Source organism: Erinaceus europaeus, chromosome 4 (assembly GCF_950295315.1).
Source record: "Erinaceus europaeus chromosome 4, mEriEur2.1, whole genome shotgun sequence".
Lineage (NCBI taxonomy): Eukaryota > Metazoa > Chordata > Mammalia > Eulipotyphla > Erinaceidae > Erinaceus > Erinaceus europaeus.
The window spans coordinates 54,977,734-54,997,744 of NC_080165.1; the positions used below are offsets into that span (position 1 = coordinate 54,977,734).

General features: G+C 50.7%; 2 protein-coding genes across 2 annotated transcripts; both read right to left on the reverse strand.

Annotated features, from left to right (window-relative positions):
- Position 1: 1 nt before the first annotated feature.
- VARS1 (valyl-tRNA synthetase 1) lies at positions 2-13,363 on the reverse strand. The gene is made up of 30 exons (XM_007537166.3): positions 13,152-13,363; positions 12,527-12,948; positions 10,211-10,345; positions 9,982-10,120; positions 9,656-9,780; positions 9,482-9,566; positions 9,147-9,247; positions 8,882-9,009; positions 7,146-7,310; positions 6,825-6,906; positions 6,037-6,156; positions 5,848-5,956; positions 5,656-5,750; positions 5,294-5,384; positions 4,933-5,057; positions 4,740-4,843; positions 4,497-4,655; positions 4,307-4,397; positions 4,074-4,179; positions 3,915-3,985; positions 3,693-3,818; positions 2,902-3,006; positions 2,753-2,821; positions 2,589-2,667; positions 2,343-2,470; positions 1,883-2,038; positions 1,566-1,772; positions 1,378-1,489; positions 934-1,259; positions 2-149 (listed from the first exon to the last, which is right to left on the reverse strand). Exons 2-30 carry the CDS (start codon positions 12,911-12,913, stop codon positions 81-83), a joined length of 3,795 nt encoding a protein of 1,264 aa, XP_007537228.2. The 5' UTR covers positions 12,914-12,948; positions 13,152-13,363; the 3' UTR covers positions 2-80.
- Positions 13,364-14,773: 1,410 nt separating this feature from the next.
- Positions 14,774-18,649, reverse strand: LSM2 (LSM2 homolog, U6 small nuclear RNA and mRNA degradation associated). The gene is made up of 5 exons (XM_007537178.3): positions 18,362-18,649; positions 17,761-17,828; positions 15,509-15,539; positions 15,338-15,397; positions 14,774-15,235 (listed from the first exon to the last, which is right to left on the reverse strand). Exons 1-5 carry the CDS (start codon positions 18,632-18,634, stop codon positions 15,110-15,112), a joined length of 558 nt encoding a protein of 185 aa, XP_007537240.3. The 5' UTR covers positions 18,635-18,649; the 3' UTR covers positions 14,774-15,109.
- Between the last annotated feature and the right edge of the window lie 1,362 nt (positions 18,650-20,011).

The window sequence follows — 20,011 nt, forward strand, 5'->3', positions numbered from 1 at the left end:
ATTGTTTTGTGGCAAAATATTTTATTGTTGCCATCCCCCTGGTGGACTGTGGAGGTTATAAGCATTGGAGTTGGGTGTATTCACAGCATCTTCTGAAATAGGGCAATGGCCTCATCCATCTTCCTGAGTTCTGCTTCTGTCTGCTGGAGCTGGGGTGGAAGTGGGGTGGTAGGGGGTGAGCACCCAAGAGAATACAGGAGAGAACTACCCTCCCCCCAAAGGCCCATGATGGCAGAGAGAGCAGAATTGGTCAGACGGGCAGGGAACAGTCTGGGAAGTGTATGTGCTTGGCTGGCCTGTTCCCATTCATTCTCACCAGTGCCCCCACCAACACCAAACTTCTCTTCCACCATTTCCTTGCCACTTATGCCTTGTCTTTTTCCCAGAGTGGTCAGTCAACAAGGACAAAGGGACCTCAGAACTCATGAGCCCCACCCAATGGCCAGCCCAGGTCTCTACCCTGGTGATAAACACAATGGTTCAGAACCAGGCTCCTAGGCAGGCGCGTAATCTTCACTTGTGAAATACTGGTAGGTACTGTCTGCATGGAGATAGTTATTGAAATCTCAAACCAAGCATGCGAGCCTATTCAGTCACCACAGTTCTTTCTTTAACAGCCTCCACTCCTATTTCTGAATTCACACAATTCATTCCACTGTTACCCAGAGGGGTCTTACAGACCAATGGGTTCTCTGAGCTCTAGATATGTAAGATACTATGTTCTGGGTGCGTACTGGGGCCAAGGGACCAATTTGCTGTGTGGCCCTGGGCCATGGCCCTACTGGACCTGTTCCTATGTATGAAAGGGATCATAGGGCCTCCGCTTGCTCAAGAGGCCTTGGATCCTTGCTTCCCCAAGGGTTGCCTGGGGCTAGCATGAGATGACTTTGATGGGAGTGAAAGTGTGAGAGGCAGCCCACCCACACCACACACCTTGGCTTCATCTGCCTTCTGGACTTCCAGGGGCACCTTGACAGGGTAGCCCGCGGCAGCACGGCGCTCCTGCAGACGCTGAACCTGCTTCTGTGCCTCACTACGCTTGGTCTGCAGCTTGCCCAGCTCCCGGGCTGGGTCCACCAGTCCCTGTAGCTGCAGGTGGACTGAGCAGCGGTCAGAGGCCAGGGCCACAGCACAGCCCTGGGGTGCAGGAGCCCCCAGGGCCAGGACAGCTACCACACCGGCACTGGCCAGTGCCTGCACATAGCCCGACACTGCTGATGCCAGGGAGCCTGTTGCTTCATCAGCCACTTCCAGGAAACCTGTGAGGAGAGGGAGGAAGGTGAGGTCTGTCCCCAGGAGACAGGAGACCAGAGGGCAAAACTGGGTAGTGGGCTCAGGGGTGGTAGGGCTGGGTATATGTGGGAGCCTGAGGCTTACAGTCAGGCCGGGTCCGAGTGAGGTTGTAGTCGGCACGCAGGGAGCGCACAGCTCGTGTGATGCTCAGGGCCAGCTCCATAGCAGCTTCAGCTGCTGAGTCCTTCCAGGAGCACTGAGAGGGTGGAGGAGAATGTGAGTAGGGCCAGGGACGCAGGTCAAAGAAGGCCCCTATAGGTCAGGCCCCATACCTCTGAGGGCTCCGGATAGGAGGTAACACAGAGGCTGGGGGGAGCTTGTGGTATCCGCCGGGGAAGCCTCTGGAACAGTTCCTCGGTCACAAAAGGCATGAAAGGTGAGAGCAGACGCAGACCAACGTCCAGGCAGGTGTAGAGGGTCTGACAGGCACACTCAGCAGCCACCTGGTCCACCCCATTCAGCACAGGCTTTAGGCACTCCTGGTGGGAGGAAAGGCACAGGGCTCTAGCCTCCAGTGCTCACTCTGTGAGGACTGGGAGGGAGGTCACTCACGGCGAACCACTGCAGAGTGTGATGCAGGGCTCCTCACCAGATAGACATCACAGAGCTCATAGAGCCAGAAGCTGTACTGGGCAGTAGTGACAGCTGGGAAATCGTAGGCCTGGAAGCCTTGGTTGCTGAGTCTCACAGCCTCTGCCAGACGGCTTCTGATCCAGCGATCCACCAGGCTCTCGTGGCCTCCAGGCTTGGGAAGAAGGAGGCATTATCAGCTGGACCCCACATGGAAGAAGTGGGGGCAGGTATTCAGGGGGAATGGAGCTAGATAGGTGCACAGCAACTACCATATATGCCAGTATCTGAAGAAGATGAGACAGAGACCCACCACTCCAGGGAGGACCATCAATACCATCTGTCCCCAAGCTATGTAACAGCTCCTGGAGGCAGGCATAGGCCTGACTCCAAGGCTGAAACCTAATGAAGCCTGGGTTATGAATGATGAGTGTAGCCTCTGTGGGTGCTGCTCAACTTGCCACCTGCTAGGCACTCACCTCAGAGGTGGGTGAGGGCACAAAACCCTTCCCAAGTCCACGAAGGGCAAACTTGGTGGCATTCCACAGCTTGTTGCAGAAGTGACGGTACCCCAGGATCCGGTTCACATCCAGGTTGATGTCTCGACCTGGGTGGAGGTAAAGTATGTCTGAGTTTCTAACCAGTCTCCCTCCTACCCGCACCCAGGGTGGATGTGGGGGCTGGGCCTCAGGGCAAGGTGCAGCTGAGAGGCTTGGGGGCCGTACCCTGGGATGTATATGCACACAATCCGAAACGGAGGGCATCGGTGCCACACTCAGGAATCCCTGATGGGAAGTCTGTCTTCTGCAAGGAGGAGTCAGAAGCGGTGTCTCGAGGAAGCCCCACCTTCCAGCTCCCCTCACTCTAGCCATGACTCTACCCTCTGTACCTGTCCTTCTTTAGCCTTCTCCACCTCACTAGGATCCAGGTTGCTGTTCAGTAACTGATCATGGAGCCCCTAAGGATGGGGTGGGAGTGGTTAGAGGGCCATGGCCACAGCCCAAAGCTCTCCTGGCCTAGCCCAGTGCCCAGTCCCACCTGCAGGGAGACTCCATGAATAACATCCAGGGGGTCGATGACATTGCCTAGAGACTTGCTCATCTTCCGGCCGTGGGCGTCTCGCACAATGGCATGGAGGTAGACCTGGGAGGTAGGTGATGGGAGGCTTGTGGGGCTATTTTCTGGCCCAGACTACAACAGACCCCCCCAGAGGTTGAGCTTCTAGTCTGCCCCCTCTGAACTTCAGGTACCTCAGTGTCCCCACCGGCCTATATGTCACCTTAATGTGACTGAAGGTACTCCCTTTTTTTGCCTCTAGGGTTACTGCTGGGGCTCAGTGCCTATACCATGAATCCACTGCTCCTGGAGGCCATTTTTCCTCCTTTTGTTGCCCTTGTTGTTGTAGCCTTGTTGTGGTTGTTATTGTTGATATTGTTCGTTGTTGGATAGGACAGAGAAAAATGGAGAGAGGAGGGGATACGGAGGGGGGAGAGAAAGACAGATACCTGCAGACCTGTTTCACCGCTTGTGAAGCGACTCCCCTGCAGGTGGGGATCCGGGGGCTCAAACCGGGATCTTTATGCCAGACCTTGCATATTGCGCCACGTGCGCTTAGCCCGCTGCCCGCCACCTGACCCCCTAAAGGTATACTCCCTTTTCCTGGGAAGCCAGAGCACAGAATCACTTGAGGCCCAAGCTGGCTTTCAGTCCCCACAAGCCCTTGGTCTAGCTGCCCACAGTAGTCCATGAGTTCTCCCCTCCATGTTGACCCTGACCCGTGGGCTGGGAGGGAAGGTGAGGAGACTTTGGAAAGATCTTGGAGGCTTCACCTCTCTGAAGGGCAGTTTGCCCGTGAGCTTCAGGCCGAGCATGACCATCCTGGCCACCCAGAAGAAGAGAATGTCATAGCCTGTCTCCAGCAGCGTCCCTGGGTAGAATACACTCAGATCTTCTGACTGGGGGGGTGGGGAGAGAAGAGATCAGGGTGTGATAGGGAGCCAAGTGCTTCCTCGAAGACCTCTAACCCACCTGGAGTGGCATCAGCAACATACCTGGTTGGGCCATCCCAGGATGGAGAAGGGGAAGAGGCCAGAGGAGAACCAGGTATCCAATACATCCTCATCTGAGGGAGATCAAAAATGTGGTCAGATAAGGAGAGGTGAAGATCAGCATCCCCACTTCCACCCCCCTTCCCTAAGACCCCGCCTTGCCTTGCTGGAGACTGATCTTGTCAAGGGAAACTCCAAACTCCTTGGCTGCCTTCTCTTGGGCCTCGGCCTCGCTGCGCCCACTCACCCAGTACCGTCCATCAGGGTCCTGCCATAGGTGGAGTGAATACCCGGGCTCTTGCCTTGATCCCCCAATTCTCCCAAGGATGCAACCAACCCACAGCTCCCCTAGATAAGCCAGCATCCCAGATGAGCCAGCCTAACCCAACTCTCACCTCCCCTGGGGGCACGGCAGGGTCGTTGACAGTGATGAAGTAGGCTGGGATGCGGTGGCCCCACCACAGCTGCCGGGAGATGCACCAGTCCCTGCACATGGCAGTGGGGAAGGGGACAGTCAGTGGGGGCAAGAGGCACCTGGACCTGTAACTGGCTCAGCCCCATACCCAGTCACCCTGCCTGACGCACCGGATGTTGTCCATCCAGGCATGCCATGTTCTCTGATGGGCCTCAGGCAGGATCCGGAGGTCACCCCGAGTCACAGCAGCGCTGGCGGCTTGGGCCATCTCCCCGCAGCGCACGTACCACTGTGGCCGCAGCAGAGGTTCCACCACATCCTTGGACCGGCTTCAAGGACAGAGGGGTAGTAAGACCAGGCAATGAGCACCACAAGGAGCCCTTCCCTCCCCCCTCCTTAGTGCCCATCCTCACTTGCAAAGCGGGACCACCATGGGGTTGTCCTGAATGCCACGGAACAGTCCCCGTTCCTTCAGCGCAGCCAGGACAGCCTTTCTGGCCTCAAACCTGGGCAGGCCCTGAGGAGGAGAAAGGCTTTGTTATGGTCATACCAACCCTCACCCCTGCTGTCTTGGGACCAAGAGCACCACACCCCAAGCTGTCTCACCAGGAATGGTGGAGGCACATTGACTAGGGACCCTCGGGCGTCTATGATGCTGATGGCCTCCAGTCCATGACGCTGGCCCACCTCATAGTCATTCTGGTCGTGGGCAGGGGTGATCTTCACCGCACCTGGGGATGGCAGGGACATGAGGGACTCTGGACTCTGGAGTTCCTTGTCACGTGCACTGCTTTTACAGAAAGATAAGGCTCCCTGACCACCTCCTTTTCTTCCCTTAAGCAGTCCTGAGAAGCAACACTGGTCCTGCTTATTTAGCTGAAGCTTTTCTCCTTTGTGAAGGAAGATGGATGGCCATGGTGTGCTCCATGGGCTCCTTCCTCTCTCCACAGGACAGTCCCCTGCTCACCTGTGCCAAACTCCATGTCCACGAAATCATCAAAGACAATGGGGAGGCTCCGAGACACAAATGGGTGAATGACGCTCTTTCCCTTCAGATGCTGGGGTCAAAGGAGGTTAGAGAAAATGCACAGAGGGCCAGGCCTAACTCCCTCCTCCCTAGGGCCCTGACTGTCCCAACAACCACATTCCATCTTCAGGCCTGAGAAAGGCATCTAAAAATGAACTTCAAATCTGATGGTCTCTCCTTAGCACAGGGGTTCAGTGGCCATCCCACCCACACACAGAATGAGACCCCCTCCCTGAGCCGGCACCCCCCCATCACACACACACACACACACTCCCCACCTCCCGGCAGCATCCTCGTCACACCTGGTATCTGGAATCCTTGGGGTGCACAGCTACAGCCACATCTCCCAGCATTGTCTCAATCCGAGTTGTTGCCACTACCACCTCCTCTTCGCTGTCTGGGGTGACAGAAGTCTGTGGGCTTAGCACTGAGCTTCCGCCACCCCTCTTCCTCACCCCACCCCAACTCAGGATCCTGGTAACCCTGGTTCCTACCTGATCCTTGGACCTTATAGGCAAAGGAGATGAGAACCCCAAACTCAACTTTCTCCTTGTAGCCAGGCACAGAGAGCAGAGTGCGTCCTGTCAGCTCCTTCTTATCCACCTATAAGAGAGGTATTAAGGGAGGTGGCCCAAGGCCTGGAACTGGGGGTAGAAATGGAGGGTCTGGGTGGAGGTACACACCTCGATGTCAGAGATGGCAGAGTTGAGGGTGCAGGACCAGTTGACAAGACGGGTACTACGGTAGATGACTCCTTCCTCATGGAGCCGGACAAAGGCCTCCGTCACGGCTGCTGACAGTTTCTAGGGTAGAATAGGGGTATTTAGAGATGGACTGAGGTGCCTAGCAGCCCAAGCAGACACATCACAGCAGCAGTGCAATGAGACATGTCTGTCCAGAGCACTGCTGCCTGTGCACACAGATCTCCTGAGGGTTGGAGGGCAAGGAGGGGACCAGACAAAAACAGTGGCTGTGGGGAGTCGGGCGGTAACACAGCGGATTAAGCAAACATAGCACAGAGCACAAGGACCGGCATAAGGATCCCAGTTTGAGCCCCCGGCTCCCCACCTACAGGGGAGTCGCTTCACAAGCAGTGAAGCAGGTCTACAGGTGTCTATCTTTCTCTCCCCCTCTGTCTTCCCCATCTCTCTTCATTTCTTTGCCCTATCCAACAATGACAACATCAATAACAACAGTAATAACTATAAAAATAAAACAAGGACAACAAAAAGGGAATAAATATATATAAAAAAAAAAAAAAAAAACAGTGGCTGGCAATAAGCATTTAGGCTCCATGAGAGGGTACAGCCTCATCATATGCCCAGGGGAATTTGAACTCCCAAAGTGGGCAACAGAGTACATGAACTGAATGTGTAGGGAGGTGGCCCACAGCAGGTGCACTCTCTACCATGGGTGCCCCACTTTGGGCGTCTCCCACTCCTATCCCAGCTCTGAGACCCCTTCTACTCACAGGGTCCATGGTGAAACAAGCTCGATTCCAGTCCAGGGAACTGCCTAGCTTCCTTAGCTGGTGGTAGATCCTGTCCCCTTTTCTGGAAGTGGACAGACAGCTTGGAATCAACATTCAGGCCTGCCAGAGGGAGATGCTGGGTGGCTAATGACAGTGGGGATGCTCATCCCTCTAAAATTGGCCTGGGACCTAAAGCCAATGGGCCCTCAGCCTCTGGAAGAGAGTCCAACTCTGCAGCCAAGGTTGGAGGTTATATAAGTCTTATCAGAACAAGGGACCAGGAGCCAGGGTTGCAATGCCTGAGATATGCTGCACACTTACTCCTCCTTCCACTTCCAGACCTCTTGGAGAAAGGCCTCTCGGCCCAGCTGGTGTCTATTCAGGCCCTGTTCACGCCACAATTTCTTCTCCACCACCACCTGGGTGGCAATGCCTGCGTGGTCACAGCCAGGGTTCCACAGGGTGGTCTCCCCCCGCATTCGGTGCCTATGGAGGAGCATGGAAGGCCAGAGGTGAACAAGCTGTGGAACATGGCTCAAAGAAAAAAGGGGCTTCCCCGCAGGTGTCCACTAATTAGGGAATGAAGTCTTGAACAGAGGGAGCCTCCTGATTCTAAAATTACTATCATGAAGAAAAGATGTGCCAAAATAGCCATGGCGATCTGGCAGAAGAGCAAAGACTGGGTTCAAGCCCTTGGTCCCCACCATCACGGGGAAGCTTCACAAGTGTTGAAGATTCACAAGTGTTGACACATGTGCTGCTGGGGATCAAACTTGTGAACTTGTGCTTGAGAGTCCAAAGCTTTACCACTGCTTCACCTCCCAAACCACTTTATTTTTTATTAGAACACTGCTCAGCTCTGGTTTATGGTGGTGCTGGTGATTAAATCAGAATGTCAGAGCCTCAGGTATGAAATATGTATCTAAATACATTAAAAATAAACAATATAGTATGGGGGTAATTAACATGATGGTTACGCATAGAGACTCTCATGCCTGAGACTCCAAAGTCCTAGGTTCAATTCCCCACACCAAGGTAAGACAGAGCTAAGCAGTGCTTTATTAATAAAATAAATAGTCTTTAAAAAGATGCTTTCTTTTTTTAAAAAAATATTTATTTATTTAATATTTATTCATTTATTCCCTTTTGTTGCCCTAGTTGTTTTATTGTTATTAGTTATATATATATAACTAATAACAATATATATATTATATATATAATATATAGTAGTTATTATTATATATATATAATATATATTATATATATATATATAGTAGTTATTATTGCTGTCATCATTGTTGGATAGGACAGAGAGAAATGGAGAGAGGAGGGGAAGACAGAGAGAGGGAGAGAAAGATAGACACCTACAGACCTTCTTCACCGCCTGTGAAGGGATGCCCCTGTAGGTGGGGAGCCAGGGGCTTGAACCGGGATCCTTAGCCGGTCCTTGAGCTTTGCGCCACGTGCACTTAACCCGCTGAGCTATGGCCTGACTCCCAAAAAGATGCTTTCTTAACAGTGTTACAAGTGTTACTTATTTTATTTATTTATTTTACCAGAGCACGGTTCAGCTGTGGCTTATGATGATGCAGGGGAACCTGGAACTTTAGAGCCTCAGGCATAAGAGTCTCTTTGCATAACCATTATGCTATCTACCCCTGCCCTTACTTATTTTCTTATGTAAATAACTTGATCATTATGTATTATGATAAACTCATGAGTAAAACTGTTTTTACCAGTTCCCAGTTTGTTACAAAATGCTAAATCTCACATTGTATCTCCAGTGCCTAGAATAAGCTCACAAATATCTTGTTCAAAATGTTGTTGTTATTGTACTGATGAGAGGAAAAGAAGATAGTCTACTGAATTCAAGTGGGGGTGTTGTTGGTTTCATGACTAAGGATGTTAAGTGATCACCTGGGAGAGAAGTAAACCACCACCAGGGGTCAGATGAGAGTCAACGTGGAAGAGAAGAGGGACCCAGATGAGGATGGGAAAGGAATGAGAGGTGTAGGGAGCCAGGGAGGTAAAAGGGAAGCAGGTGGAGGACAGCTCACCATCTGGTCAGGGAGTCCTGAATGGCATTGGTAAGTGCATGGCCCAGGTGCAGGGAGCCTGTCACGTTGGGGGGTGGAATGCACATCATGAAGATGCCTCGGGGATTTGGAGCTGATACACTAGACCGCTGAAGGGAGAGGAAAAATGGGCACGTTAAGCAATGCCTTGCATTGATTCTCCTGGTCCACTCCTGGACAGTGTATCCTCTGGCCTTGCCCTTCCTCATCCCATACCCTCCGGACCTGGATGGCAATGTCCACTCACCCCATATTCTGGCTTGAAGAAGCCCTGGTGCTCCCACCACGAGTACCAGGCAGCTTCCACATACTGTGGGCTGTAGGAGTCAGGCATGGTACCACTGACATCTGGGAGGCAGAAGAGGGGTTAGTACCAAGGCTAAGAGCAGCTGGGAAGATGATGTTGGCTCCAACAAAGAAAGCCTTGGGTGTCAGCTGTCACAGGACAGCTAGAGGGACTCTGCAAAGTCTCACCAAGTAAAGTGGAGGAGCAAAGACAGAGTACAGCACGAAAGGGTAAATCCTGGAGGAGCAACTGAGGAGGGTGGAGATGAAGGGTGAGGAGGATCCTCCTCCTAGTACCTTTCTTTTCCCCAGGTGGGGTCTGGAGGTCATAGGTAATGACCCCTGGATCTCGTTTTTCCCTCTTCTCTGGTTTTGGTTTCTTCTGTTCAGAAGGGAAAAAACACGGGTCCCAATTTCAGTTAGTCCAGCGTAGAATCAACCTTCCACCCAGTGCCACCCTCAGTCACCTACCTCCCCTGGAGGTGGCTGTTGCTGTTGAAACTTCTGCTTCTGTTGGAATTTCTCCAGTTTCTCCCGCTTCTTTGCCTCTTTCTTGAGTTGAGCAGCTGTCTTTGGAGGTCCAGGGACCTCAGGGCCTAGAGACAGAAATGCTGGCTTACCCTGCTGGAGACCCTTTGTGCATATGGCTGCAGTGTCTCAAATGGGCTGTTTCAACTGCCTAAGAGCTTCCTCACGCCCTTGTCTCACTTAACCTTCCACAGTGATTTTCCACCCCTGTGAGAAAAAAGTGAGTATGGGAGGCCCCAAGGGGACCCCCTTGTCTCCTCCTTCCTCACCTGGCTGTTGGGACAGAGGCCTGGTGCCTGAATACAAAACCACTTCTCCCAAAACAGCCCGGAATTCTGGTTGCTGGACACATGTGGTAAACCAGCGAGTCACATTACCCCAGATGCGACGGGCAGAAGGGCCCAGGACCTGGAATGGGGGAAAGAATGGAACAATCCTTAATCACCCTGTATGGTCTAAAGGTACTGTGTTCATTCTTTCCAAGTCCCAGTGACTCACATATCTGAAAGGTAGCAGCAAAGCTGTGACAGCTGCCAGGTCAGCCAGAGTGGGGGCTTCCCCAGCCAGATAGGTGTGCAAGCGAAGCCACTCTTCCAAGGGGCTCAGGGCCCTGCCCAGGATCCCCAGTGCAGCCTAGCATGAAGAAGAAAGGATGTGAGACAAAGCTTGGCCCCCCTCAGTTCCCACCCCCAGTCCTCCCACAGATCACCAGCTTTGAGGACAAGCTTCTCCTCTTCAAGGGTCATAATAAAAATACTTTCTGGGGCTGGGTGGCGGCATACATTTCAATTAAATGTGCAAAGACTCAGGCTCAAGCTCCCGGTCCCCACCTGCAGTGGGGAAACAATGCTGCAGGTGTCTTTTTCTCTTCCTATCTCCCCTTTCTATTTCAGTTTCTCAGTCTCTGCCCAATAAATGAATAAATAAGTAAGCAAAAATTTAAAACATACATAAAATAAATAAAAATTCTTTCTAGGCCAGGAAGTATCAACATATTTTTATTTAGTTATTTTTTTAAAAAAGATTTTATTTATTTATGAGAAAGATAAGAGGAGAAAGAACCAGACGTCACTCTGGCACATGTGCTGCTGGGGATCAAACTTGGGAACGCATGCTTGAGAGTCCAAAGCTTTACCACTGCGCCACCTCCTGGACCACTTATTTAGTTATTTTAAAATTAATTTCTTTACTGATAATGAGAGTGAAAAGGGGAGAGAGAACTAGAGCATCACTCTGGCCTGTGTAATGCCAGGGTTTGAACTTGGATCACTGTGCCACTGTACCCTGGCCACTGAGTCACTGTGAGAAACTTATATAACTGAGGCTTGGAGATCCCAGGTTCAATCCTTGGAACCATAATATGCCAGAGCTGAGCAGTGCTTTGTGTCTCTATCTCTGCATCTCTCTAAAAAGTGAAATAAATTACATATATATATATATATATATATATATATATGATAAAACTTAAAAAAAAATAGTTTCCACTCATCCAGTAAATTACTGTACATTTTGGGGGGTCCAGTGCTATATATAGAGTACAGGAAGTTAGAGGACACACGGTAATTATGTTAACAATTATTTACTAAGCACCTATTATAAGCCAGGTAACTCTATAAGGAGTAAGACAACTTGAACAGACGGAGCCCCTGACCTGGTAGAATTTATAATTCAAGTGAGAGACAATGAATATTCAAATATATACTGCATTATCCTGTTTTTCCCCTTAAATACTATAAAGAAAAATAAGAAAGGGGTCCCCACCTACAGGGGGTCGCTTCACAAGCAGTGAAGCAGGTCTGCAGGTGTCTTATCTTTCTCTCCCCGTCTTCCCATCCTCTCTTGATTTCTCTGTCCTATCCAACAATGACAGCATTGACAACACTAACAACAACAATGATAAACAAAAAGGGCAACAAAAATGGGAAAAAATGGCCTCCAGGAGCAGTGGATTCAGAGTGCAGGACCGAACCCCAGCAATAACCCTGGAGGCAAAAAAGAGTAAAGACAGGGGGACTGGAGAGCCCACAGAATGGGATCTCTATATCAAACAGGATAACTAGGTTAGGAAGGAGCAAAGGGGTAGGACACCTAAGTCATGTTTCATAGCATTTCATTCATTCAAGAAACACCAAATACTATGTATTCCCTGGGTCTACGAAAATGACCATTAAATGGGCTGGGTGGTGGCTCACCTGGTTGATCGCATATGTTACAATGCGCAAAGACCCAGGTTTGAGTCCCTGGTCCCCACCTGCAGGGGAAAGCTTCACAAGTGATGAAGCTGCCTCTCTCTCTCTCTCCCTTTCTATATCCCCCGTCCCTCTCAATTTCTGCTGCGTCTATTCAATAAGTAAATAAAGATAACAACAACAACAAATCCTTAAAAAAAAAAAAAAGACCATTAAAGTTGGCACTACACATATCCTCTACCTCTGTTCTCTCAACTTAAATGAGAGAATGAGAGAGACCACAGCACTGAAGCTTCCTTCAATGTGGTGACGGCAAGGCTGGAACCTGAGTGTCCAAGGTGGCAAAGCAGTGCCGCTCTCCAAGTGAGCTATTTCACAAGTAGAGCAGGGTTATCCAAGGGACGTATTTTGCCAGTCTTCTGCCTCTTTTCATCTCAACATGCTCCTCAACAAAGTTTTCACAGACAGAGAAAGTGGCTCAGAGTTGAAGTAGCAGGACCAAATCTACCATACCAGGCGACAATCTGAGACTCTGAACACTCTTTTCCCCCATGACAGCTATGACCCTATCTCAGGATTCATTCCAAGGCCTGCTTCTTTCTTACAATTCCTTCTCCTCACTCACCTGGGGGTCCTGGGCAGAGTTTCGGAGTCCCAAGGACGGCAGCGTCGCCCCACAGGCTGCAGGTATGAGCTCGGTGTCGGCATAACTCACCCACTGTTGGACGAGGACGGCTGCCCGGCTCCCTCCGGGGCCCCCCAAGCCGGCCGGCCACAGCAGCTGGGCCACGGCGGTGGCCCCCCACACCCAGAGCCCGCCGGGCCCTTGCTCCAAAGCGGGCAGGCGCGGTGGCGGGAAGGGGGTCCTGCTCGCCGGGGGCGGCTGGAGGCAGACGCGGGGGGGAGCCCCTCCCCAGCCCGGGCCGTCGCCCGCCTCCCCGAAGCGCGCGGCTATGAGGGCTCGGAGGCTGGGGAAGGCGTCCGGGTGAGGAGACACGTAGAGGATGGACATGGCTGTGCCAGGGGTCCGTGCGAGGTGGAACAGACCTGAGGAGAAAGAGAAGGGGGAAGCTGCGGGGCCCAGCTGACAGGGGAGGCTCGTCCGCCGCTGACTGCCGAGGTCCCCAGGGCCAGGGGCTGGAGCGGTCTAGAGAGCCGGAGATCGGCGGCAGTGGGGGGCTCCTCATGATCGCGGGGCTCCCGCGAGGGTGGGCGCCGAGGAGCCGCGGGCTCTGGCCGTATGTACGTACTGCAGGGAGGTGTTCAGACCGTGTCGGGCATCCACCTCAGAGCGGGGCGGGGAGGCGGCCGAGGCTGGGCCCGCCAGGTGGCCGGGGCCGAAGAGTTGGGTGGCGGGAGGGCGGGGGCGGTGGGCGGCTCTCCCGGCGACGCCGGGTCCCTGTCGCCGACACCCGACCGTCAGCGCCCACGTGTTCCCCCCCTTTGTGACAGCGAGCGTTTCCGGGCCGGCGGGTCCTGGCGGGGGCGGCCGAGCCCTGCCTGCGTGTGCGGGCGCTGCCCCGCCGAGCTGCCCCCGGGACGGGCCACATGCCGCAGGCCGCTCTCCGGAGGCGCGCGCGGGCGCGGGCGCTGGCAGGGAGCACTCCCAGGACCGCGCCCTCGGCAGGCGCCGCCGCGGACACCCCCGCGCGGGTCCTCGGGCTGCCCGGTGAGAGGGCGGCGCCCTGCGGGCGACAGAATGAGCCGGCCGGGAGGGTTTTACTAAGCGGCCGTACTTGCAAAGACCGAAGGGTGCAGCTTCTTTCTGAGCTTCATTTTCTCCTCCGTGAAGTCGGAGTCTTATTTTATAGCTTCTAGGGCTTCCTGATACTGAGACTTCATTCAGAGTTGTAGTGGAAACTCATTTGTTGAGTGAATGTTAATCCCCAATCATATCCCGAAAACAGTGCTTTGGGGAGCCCTGAGACACAGTCTGGGAGTCTTGGACAGGAGATCTGAGGTCCTACTTAGGGGTCATTTCATTATCTGTCCCTTTTGGGGCCCTGGGAGTTACATCATGTACCTCTTTACATATTTTGATTTGCTGATTGTTCTTAAGACTGTCCTACAACAGAAATGGACAAGACCTAGGCTGAACCGCAGGAGTGCCAGCAGGACCATAGGCTGAGTTACAGTAGTAAGGGGATAACAGGAGTACAGGTAGTGCGCTGATGAGGATTCTCCAGTCAGCAGAAAGGGTGCAAGTGTGCTAGATTAACTAACTCTTCAGTTAGGTCAGAGATGCTTCAGTCATCGGGCCTGGTCTTCACATCAGATTGCAATCCCTCCGCTTAGGGATGGTTAGTCTTGGCTCAAGCTGGACAGAGGCCTTTTTACTTATACAGGCGTCTTAGCATGCACACTCAAGGTGGGGGTTGTGGCTCACTACTGCTATTCAGGAGGGTGTATAGGGGTCACTGGCGGGGTTCATACACTCATTTCCCCAAGAAAGCTTTGAGTATAGAGGAATTAAGGTGGTCTAAGACTTTGTCTTGATTCAGTTAGGAAGCATTCAAGTCCTACTTTTATTCTATCTCTGTTGTGCCCTCTCTGAAGAACACACTTTCATACTTATAAGCAGATCCCTACAGTTCATATTGGGGTTTCTAAGTAGCATATTAATGGAAGAGAAGGACAGGGGGCACTCATAGTACATCTAAGATCATGGTAGGTAAGCGTGTTGTTAAAAGCATGTTCAGGAGATATGTTCTATCCAGTTGCAGCATATGGTTCATACCAGAGTGCAGTGGCAGACAATGCTGCAGTGGGATTCTTCACTGAATATTATAATAGGAACGGGGTTTATAGGAATTCAACATTTCTCTCCCACACTCCAGTCTCTCTCCCTAAACACAAAGAACTCAAACACAAATATGCAACATAAATTTTATTCCCGATGCGGGACAGATGTCTTCCATCCCCAAAATGAATCACATGTTTCCCCAGAGACATCTAGGAGATTCTCCCATCTCCAGGGAAGGAATGAGAAAGACAGGTGCTGGGAACAGGGCAAGATTTAGTTCCCCAGTCTATTTATCCTCCCCTTCTCAACAGAGGATAGCTGCTCCCCACTTATTATTCTCATTCATCATTCATTCCTTAAAAAACACCTCAAGTATGCAAGGGAGTGGTCCTGAGCTGGGAAATAAGGTTAAAGATCACCACCAGAGTTGGGGGGGGGGGGCAGAGGGAAGGGGGAGAAGAGCCATCATTGTTTCTGCTGCAGGGCTTCTTTCCTTGCTGCATCTTGTAGCAACTGCGTGTCGACCTCATCTGCTGGCAACTGGACATATCGGACCACTGAACCCCGGATGAAACAGTTCTTCACAGATAACTACATAAACAGACAAATGTGAAAACACCCTTTAAAATGTTCTCTACCTACCCAAAGGCCTCCTATTTGTCAAAGTTTTTTTCTCTACCATTCCCAACTCACCATGTGAGGGTATTTCTCAGGGTCTGTGACACTGATGTCAGTTAGCTTGATATTAAGATACTGTGAAAAGAATCATCATTAGTCTTCGAGACAAGCTGCAAGTGCCCAAACCCCCAAGTCTTCCCCTCTTTTTTCCCTAAGTCCCACTCCTAGATCTTTGCTGTATCTCACCTGATCCACAGAATGAAGGGTTCCACAGATACTGTCAAGGGCACAGGCAGGAAAGAGTCAAATTAGTTTATACCAAAGTCAACACAGATGATTTCAGAGCAGGAATAAGACTGTACAGGGTGAGGGAGACAGCATAATTGTTATGCAAACAGACTCTCATGCCTAAGGTTCCAAAGTCCCAGGTTCAATCCCACACACCACCAAAAGCCAGAGCTGAGCACTGGTGGGGAAAAAAAACAAAAACAAACAAAACAAAACTCTCACATCATCTCTCCAACTCTTAACAGCTAACATTAAACAATTGTTACATGCTATAGCTCTATTGTATAAAGCAATCTTTACAACACTTTACAAGGTTGTATAACTTGTCCAAGTTCAGAACAAATAAACAGGAACACAAAATTCATGAGCACAAAGATGTATAAATGAGGATGTTCAGGGCTGCATCATTTGTAAAAGCAAACAATTAGAAACAGCCTAAATGTCTAGCAGCAAGGTCTTGCTTAAATTAGAACCCACCAGCTAACAAATTTCATTCAGACATTAAGAATATTAACCACCGGGAGGGTGGGGATACATAACTTTGGTGGTAGGTAGAGTGTGGAACTATTGTAATCTTACAATCTTGTAACCTACCATTAGTAACCTACTATTAATCACAAATTTAAAAATGAAAAAGTTAGCAATCTTACATGGAAAAAATTCAAAACAAATTGCTAAGTAAGAATATAACTAGAGAATATGATTCAGCTTTCAATTATTTATTTATTCCCTTTTGTTGCCCTTGTTTTTTTTTGTTGCTGTTGTAGTTATTGTTGTTGTTGTTGTTGATGTCGTTGTTGGATAGGACAGAGAGAAATGAAGAGAGATGGGGAAGACAGATAGGGAGAGAAAGACACCTGCAGACCTGCTTCACCGCCTGTGAATCGACTCCCCTGCAGGTGGGGAGCCTAGGGCTTGAACAGCTTTTAATTTTCAAAGTAAAGGAGTCAGGCAATTTGTGTAAAGTTGAGTAATTCCTCCCTTCCTTTTAACCAGAGTACTGCTCAGCTCTGGCTTCTGCTTGTGGTTGAGACTGAACTTGGGCACTCTGAGCCTCAGGTATTAAAGTTGGTTGTGTAAATCACTGTTCTATCTTCCTGGCCTTTGAATAGTTTTCTTAAGCTTCCTAACATGTAAAACAGGAACAGCAGTTCATGTCATACAGGGGTAATATGTCAATTAAGGGGCAATATGCATATATTCAGAAGAAGTGATTAAGTCAGCAAGTTTTCAAATGGCACCCTTTTATTTTTGAGCACACATTTATTAAACATCTACTAGATATATATCAGGCCTATAGTATCTGTTAGGTAAACAATGGTGAGTTTAAACAAGGTCCTTGGAGTGGCAAATAACCTGGATAGTGAGACTCTTTTGTCATACAAAAAATGGTTTGAGCCTGGCCCCCATTGCATTGGAGGAAGCTTTGGTCCTAGAGTTCCCTTCTCACTCCCTGTTTCTCTATTTGAAAAACTCAGTCCATAGCAGTGATGCCCAGACAAGGACATAAGAGAAAAGAGGGGAAAGTAAAACACCAAGTATTATCTAAGGAGCCACAAACAGTAATTACTGTTCTTATAGGAAGATTCCACTAGAAATAGACAACAAAGGGATCTAGTTGACTAGGAGAACTAGGAAAATTCTCTCCAAGGATACTGCATTTAATCCAAATCCTGAAAGATGATTAGAAGTTAATGATATGTAGGGGTAGGGGGTGTAAAAAGCTGTACGCTGACCTTGTTATTTTTACGTTTTCTTTAACACAATGGAGACCATGCCATTGGTGCGACTCTGCAACAACACCTTTCCATCCCTACCAGATAACTTTATAACATGGGAATACTATCTAATGAAACATATTTCCTGTTGATGGTTATTGTTTCCGATTCATTTCCAACAACTAAACCCACAGATATCTTTACATACACATTTTTACTTATGGAACTGAGTCTTACATTTCTAGTTAGGGAATTAAAAAAAAAAAAAAAACCCTGCATTTTATTGATACCTCTATCCTCTCTAGTACATTTTTACATCTTCTTGTATTGTTTCCCTGTACAAGGTTCACGTTTCCAGTTAATCTGTAAATTGAAAGCACAATCTATTTCTCCCACCTTGGCCAGCCCTCAAGCACTTGTCAAATTAAATTGTTTTCAGGGCTCTGGCATATATCCTCCACCCCCTGCAGAGTTATTATAACAAGTACCTACCTCAAGTCATTCTTGAGTTCCACGACCACATCCTTGCCCACAAGGGACTTGAAAAAGGAATAGAAGAGCTATTGGGGAGAGGGGGGGAAACCATCACCACACGGGAAGGGGCATGCTAAGGAGGCGTGTCCGCCTGCCAGTATCACCAAAACCGGGTACTGGGATCCCCGCCGCCACATCGCTAGCAGTTCTCAAAAACTTCGCAGGAAAGAATGAATGCTCGGTGGTGAGAGCTGAGTGTCTGGGGCCCGACTGATTCTGCGCTTCCCGAGCCCCTGACACAAAGTCCCAGGGCGGCTCTGCCTCGCACGGCGCGGGCTCCGCGGTCCCTCTCCCCGGACACCGCCGCTCCGGGGCTCCCTGCCCCCGCCCAGCGACCACCCTCTCTGGCTAGGAAATGCTCCCTTGGGCTTTTTCCCGCCTGGTAAGACAAAGTCCCATTCGCTCCCGGATGACTTCCCCGAAGTACTTGGGGGGACGACACAGAGAATGGGGAGAAAATGCCAGGCCACAAGACCAGCCCAAGGGACAAAAGCCACGACCCCCGGCCACGAACAGCCCGCGCTCCCGAGGACGCCCCTTGTGACGTCACGGTACCCACCATGGTGCTCGTGCGGGGAGCCGCGGGCCGGAGCGCGAAAACAGGTCCAGGTGCCGCGGGCCCGAAGGCGGGCCGTAACGGAGCGCGAAGGCGCGCGTGGAGCGGGGCGGGGCCACGCAGGCGCAGCAGAAGCCGGGAGTACGGAAGGCTAGCGCAGTGCTCGGCGGGCTCTAGGCTTGGCGAGAGCGGCAGATAGCGCCGAGCCGAGCCTAAAGCCTGGGAAGGGCGGGGCTTCCTGCCCACGGACTTCCTCCCGGAGGGGCGGGCTCCCATCGCGCAAGCGCGTCGGGGCTGCTGCCGGGCGCCTGGTGTTCTTTTTTGTTCTTTCAGGAGCTAGTGGGGGAACTGGCTTGGGTTGCTCCTACTCTGCAGATGCTCCTGGCTGAAAATTATTAGGTGAGCTGGGGAGACAATATAGTGGTTATGCAAAAGAGATGAAGCTCTCAGGTTACAGATTCAGTCCTCAGCACTACTATAAGCCAGAGCTGAGTAGAACTTCTCACTTCTCTTTCACTGAAATAAAAATAAAGACTGGGGAGACAGTATACTGACTATGCAAATGACTTTCATCCCTGAGGCTCTGAGGTCCCAGGTTCAGTCCCAGCACCACTACAAGCCAGAGCTGAGCAGTGCTCTGGTTAAAGAAAGGGAGGGAACGAAAACGGGTGTTTGTTTAAAATCATGGTGCATACACTTCTCTATATATGTCACATTTCCACTAAGAAGTAAAAATGGGGGCTGTAAGATAGCGCTCTTGGTAGAGGGCATGGCTGTTTATCGTTCTGGGTTCAAGCTGTAGCCATCATATGGTAGCACTAGGGATAGAGCCAGGGGAGCTTCATGAATGGTGTAACAATAGTGTATGTTTTTCACCTTCTTTCCATCCACTCTGTAAAGGGGGTGGGGGGAACACCCCAGGGAAGACTGCTCAGTGGTGGTTGTTGCACACGCTTCATGTCCTAGGCTCATTCTCTGGCTCTGCCAAAAATTAGTTTCAAAAAGTAAATAATGGGGAGTCGGGTGGTAGCGCTGCGGGTTAAGCGCACGTGGCACAAAGCCCAAGGACAGGTTAGGATCCCGGTTCAAGCCCCCGGCTCCCCACCTCTAGGGGAGTCACTTCACAGGCGGTGAAGCAGGTCTGCAGGTGTCTCTCTGTCTCTCTTCCTCTCTATATCCCCCTTCTCTCTCAATTTCGCTCTGTCTCTATCCAATAACAAATAACTAAAAAAATAAAAAAGTAAAAAATGTTCAAATTTCCAGGCTGGGAAGATAGCATAATAGTAATGTACTGGACCTGCATGCCTGAGACCCCAGAGGTTCTGGGTTCAATTCCTAGCACCACCATATGCTACTCTTTCTCTTTCTGGGGAGGTGGTGTAATGCATAATGCATTGGACTCCCAAGCATGAGATCTGGAGTTTGAGCCCAGGAATCACATTTGCCAGAGTGATATTTTTAGTTCTTTCCTATCCTTTAATTAATGAATAATTTTAAAAAAAATAAAGGGGGACCGGGTAGTGGTGCACCTGGTTGAGCACACATGTTACCATGCGCAAGAAGGGAGTCAGGCGGTAGCGCAGCGGGTTAAGCGCACGTGGCGCGAAGCGCAAGGACCAGTGTAAAGATCCTGGTTGGATCCCCCAGCTCCCC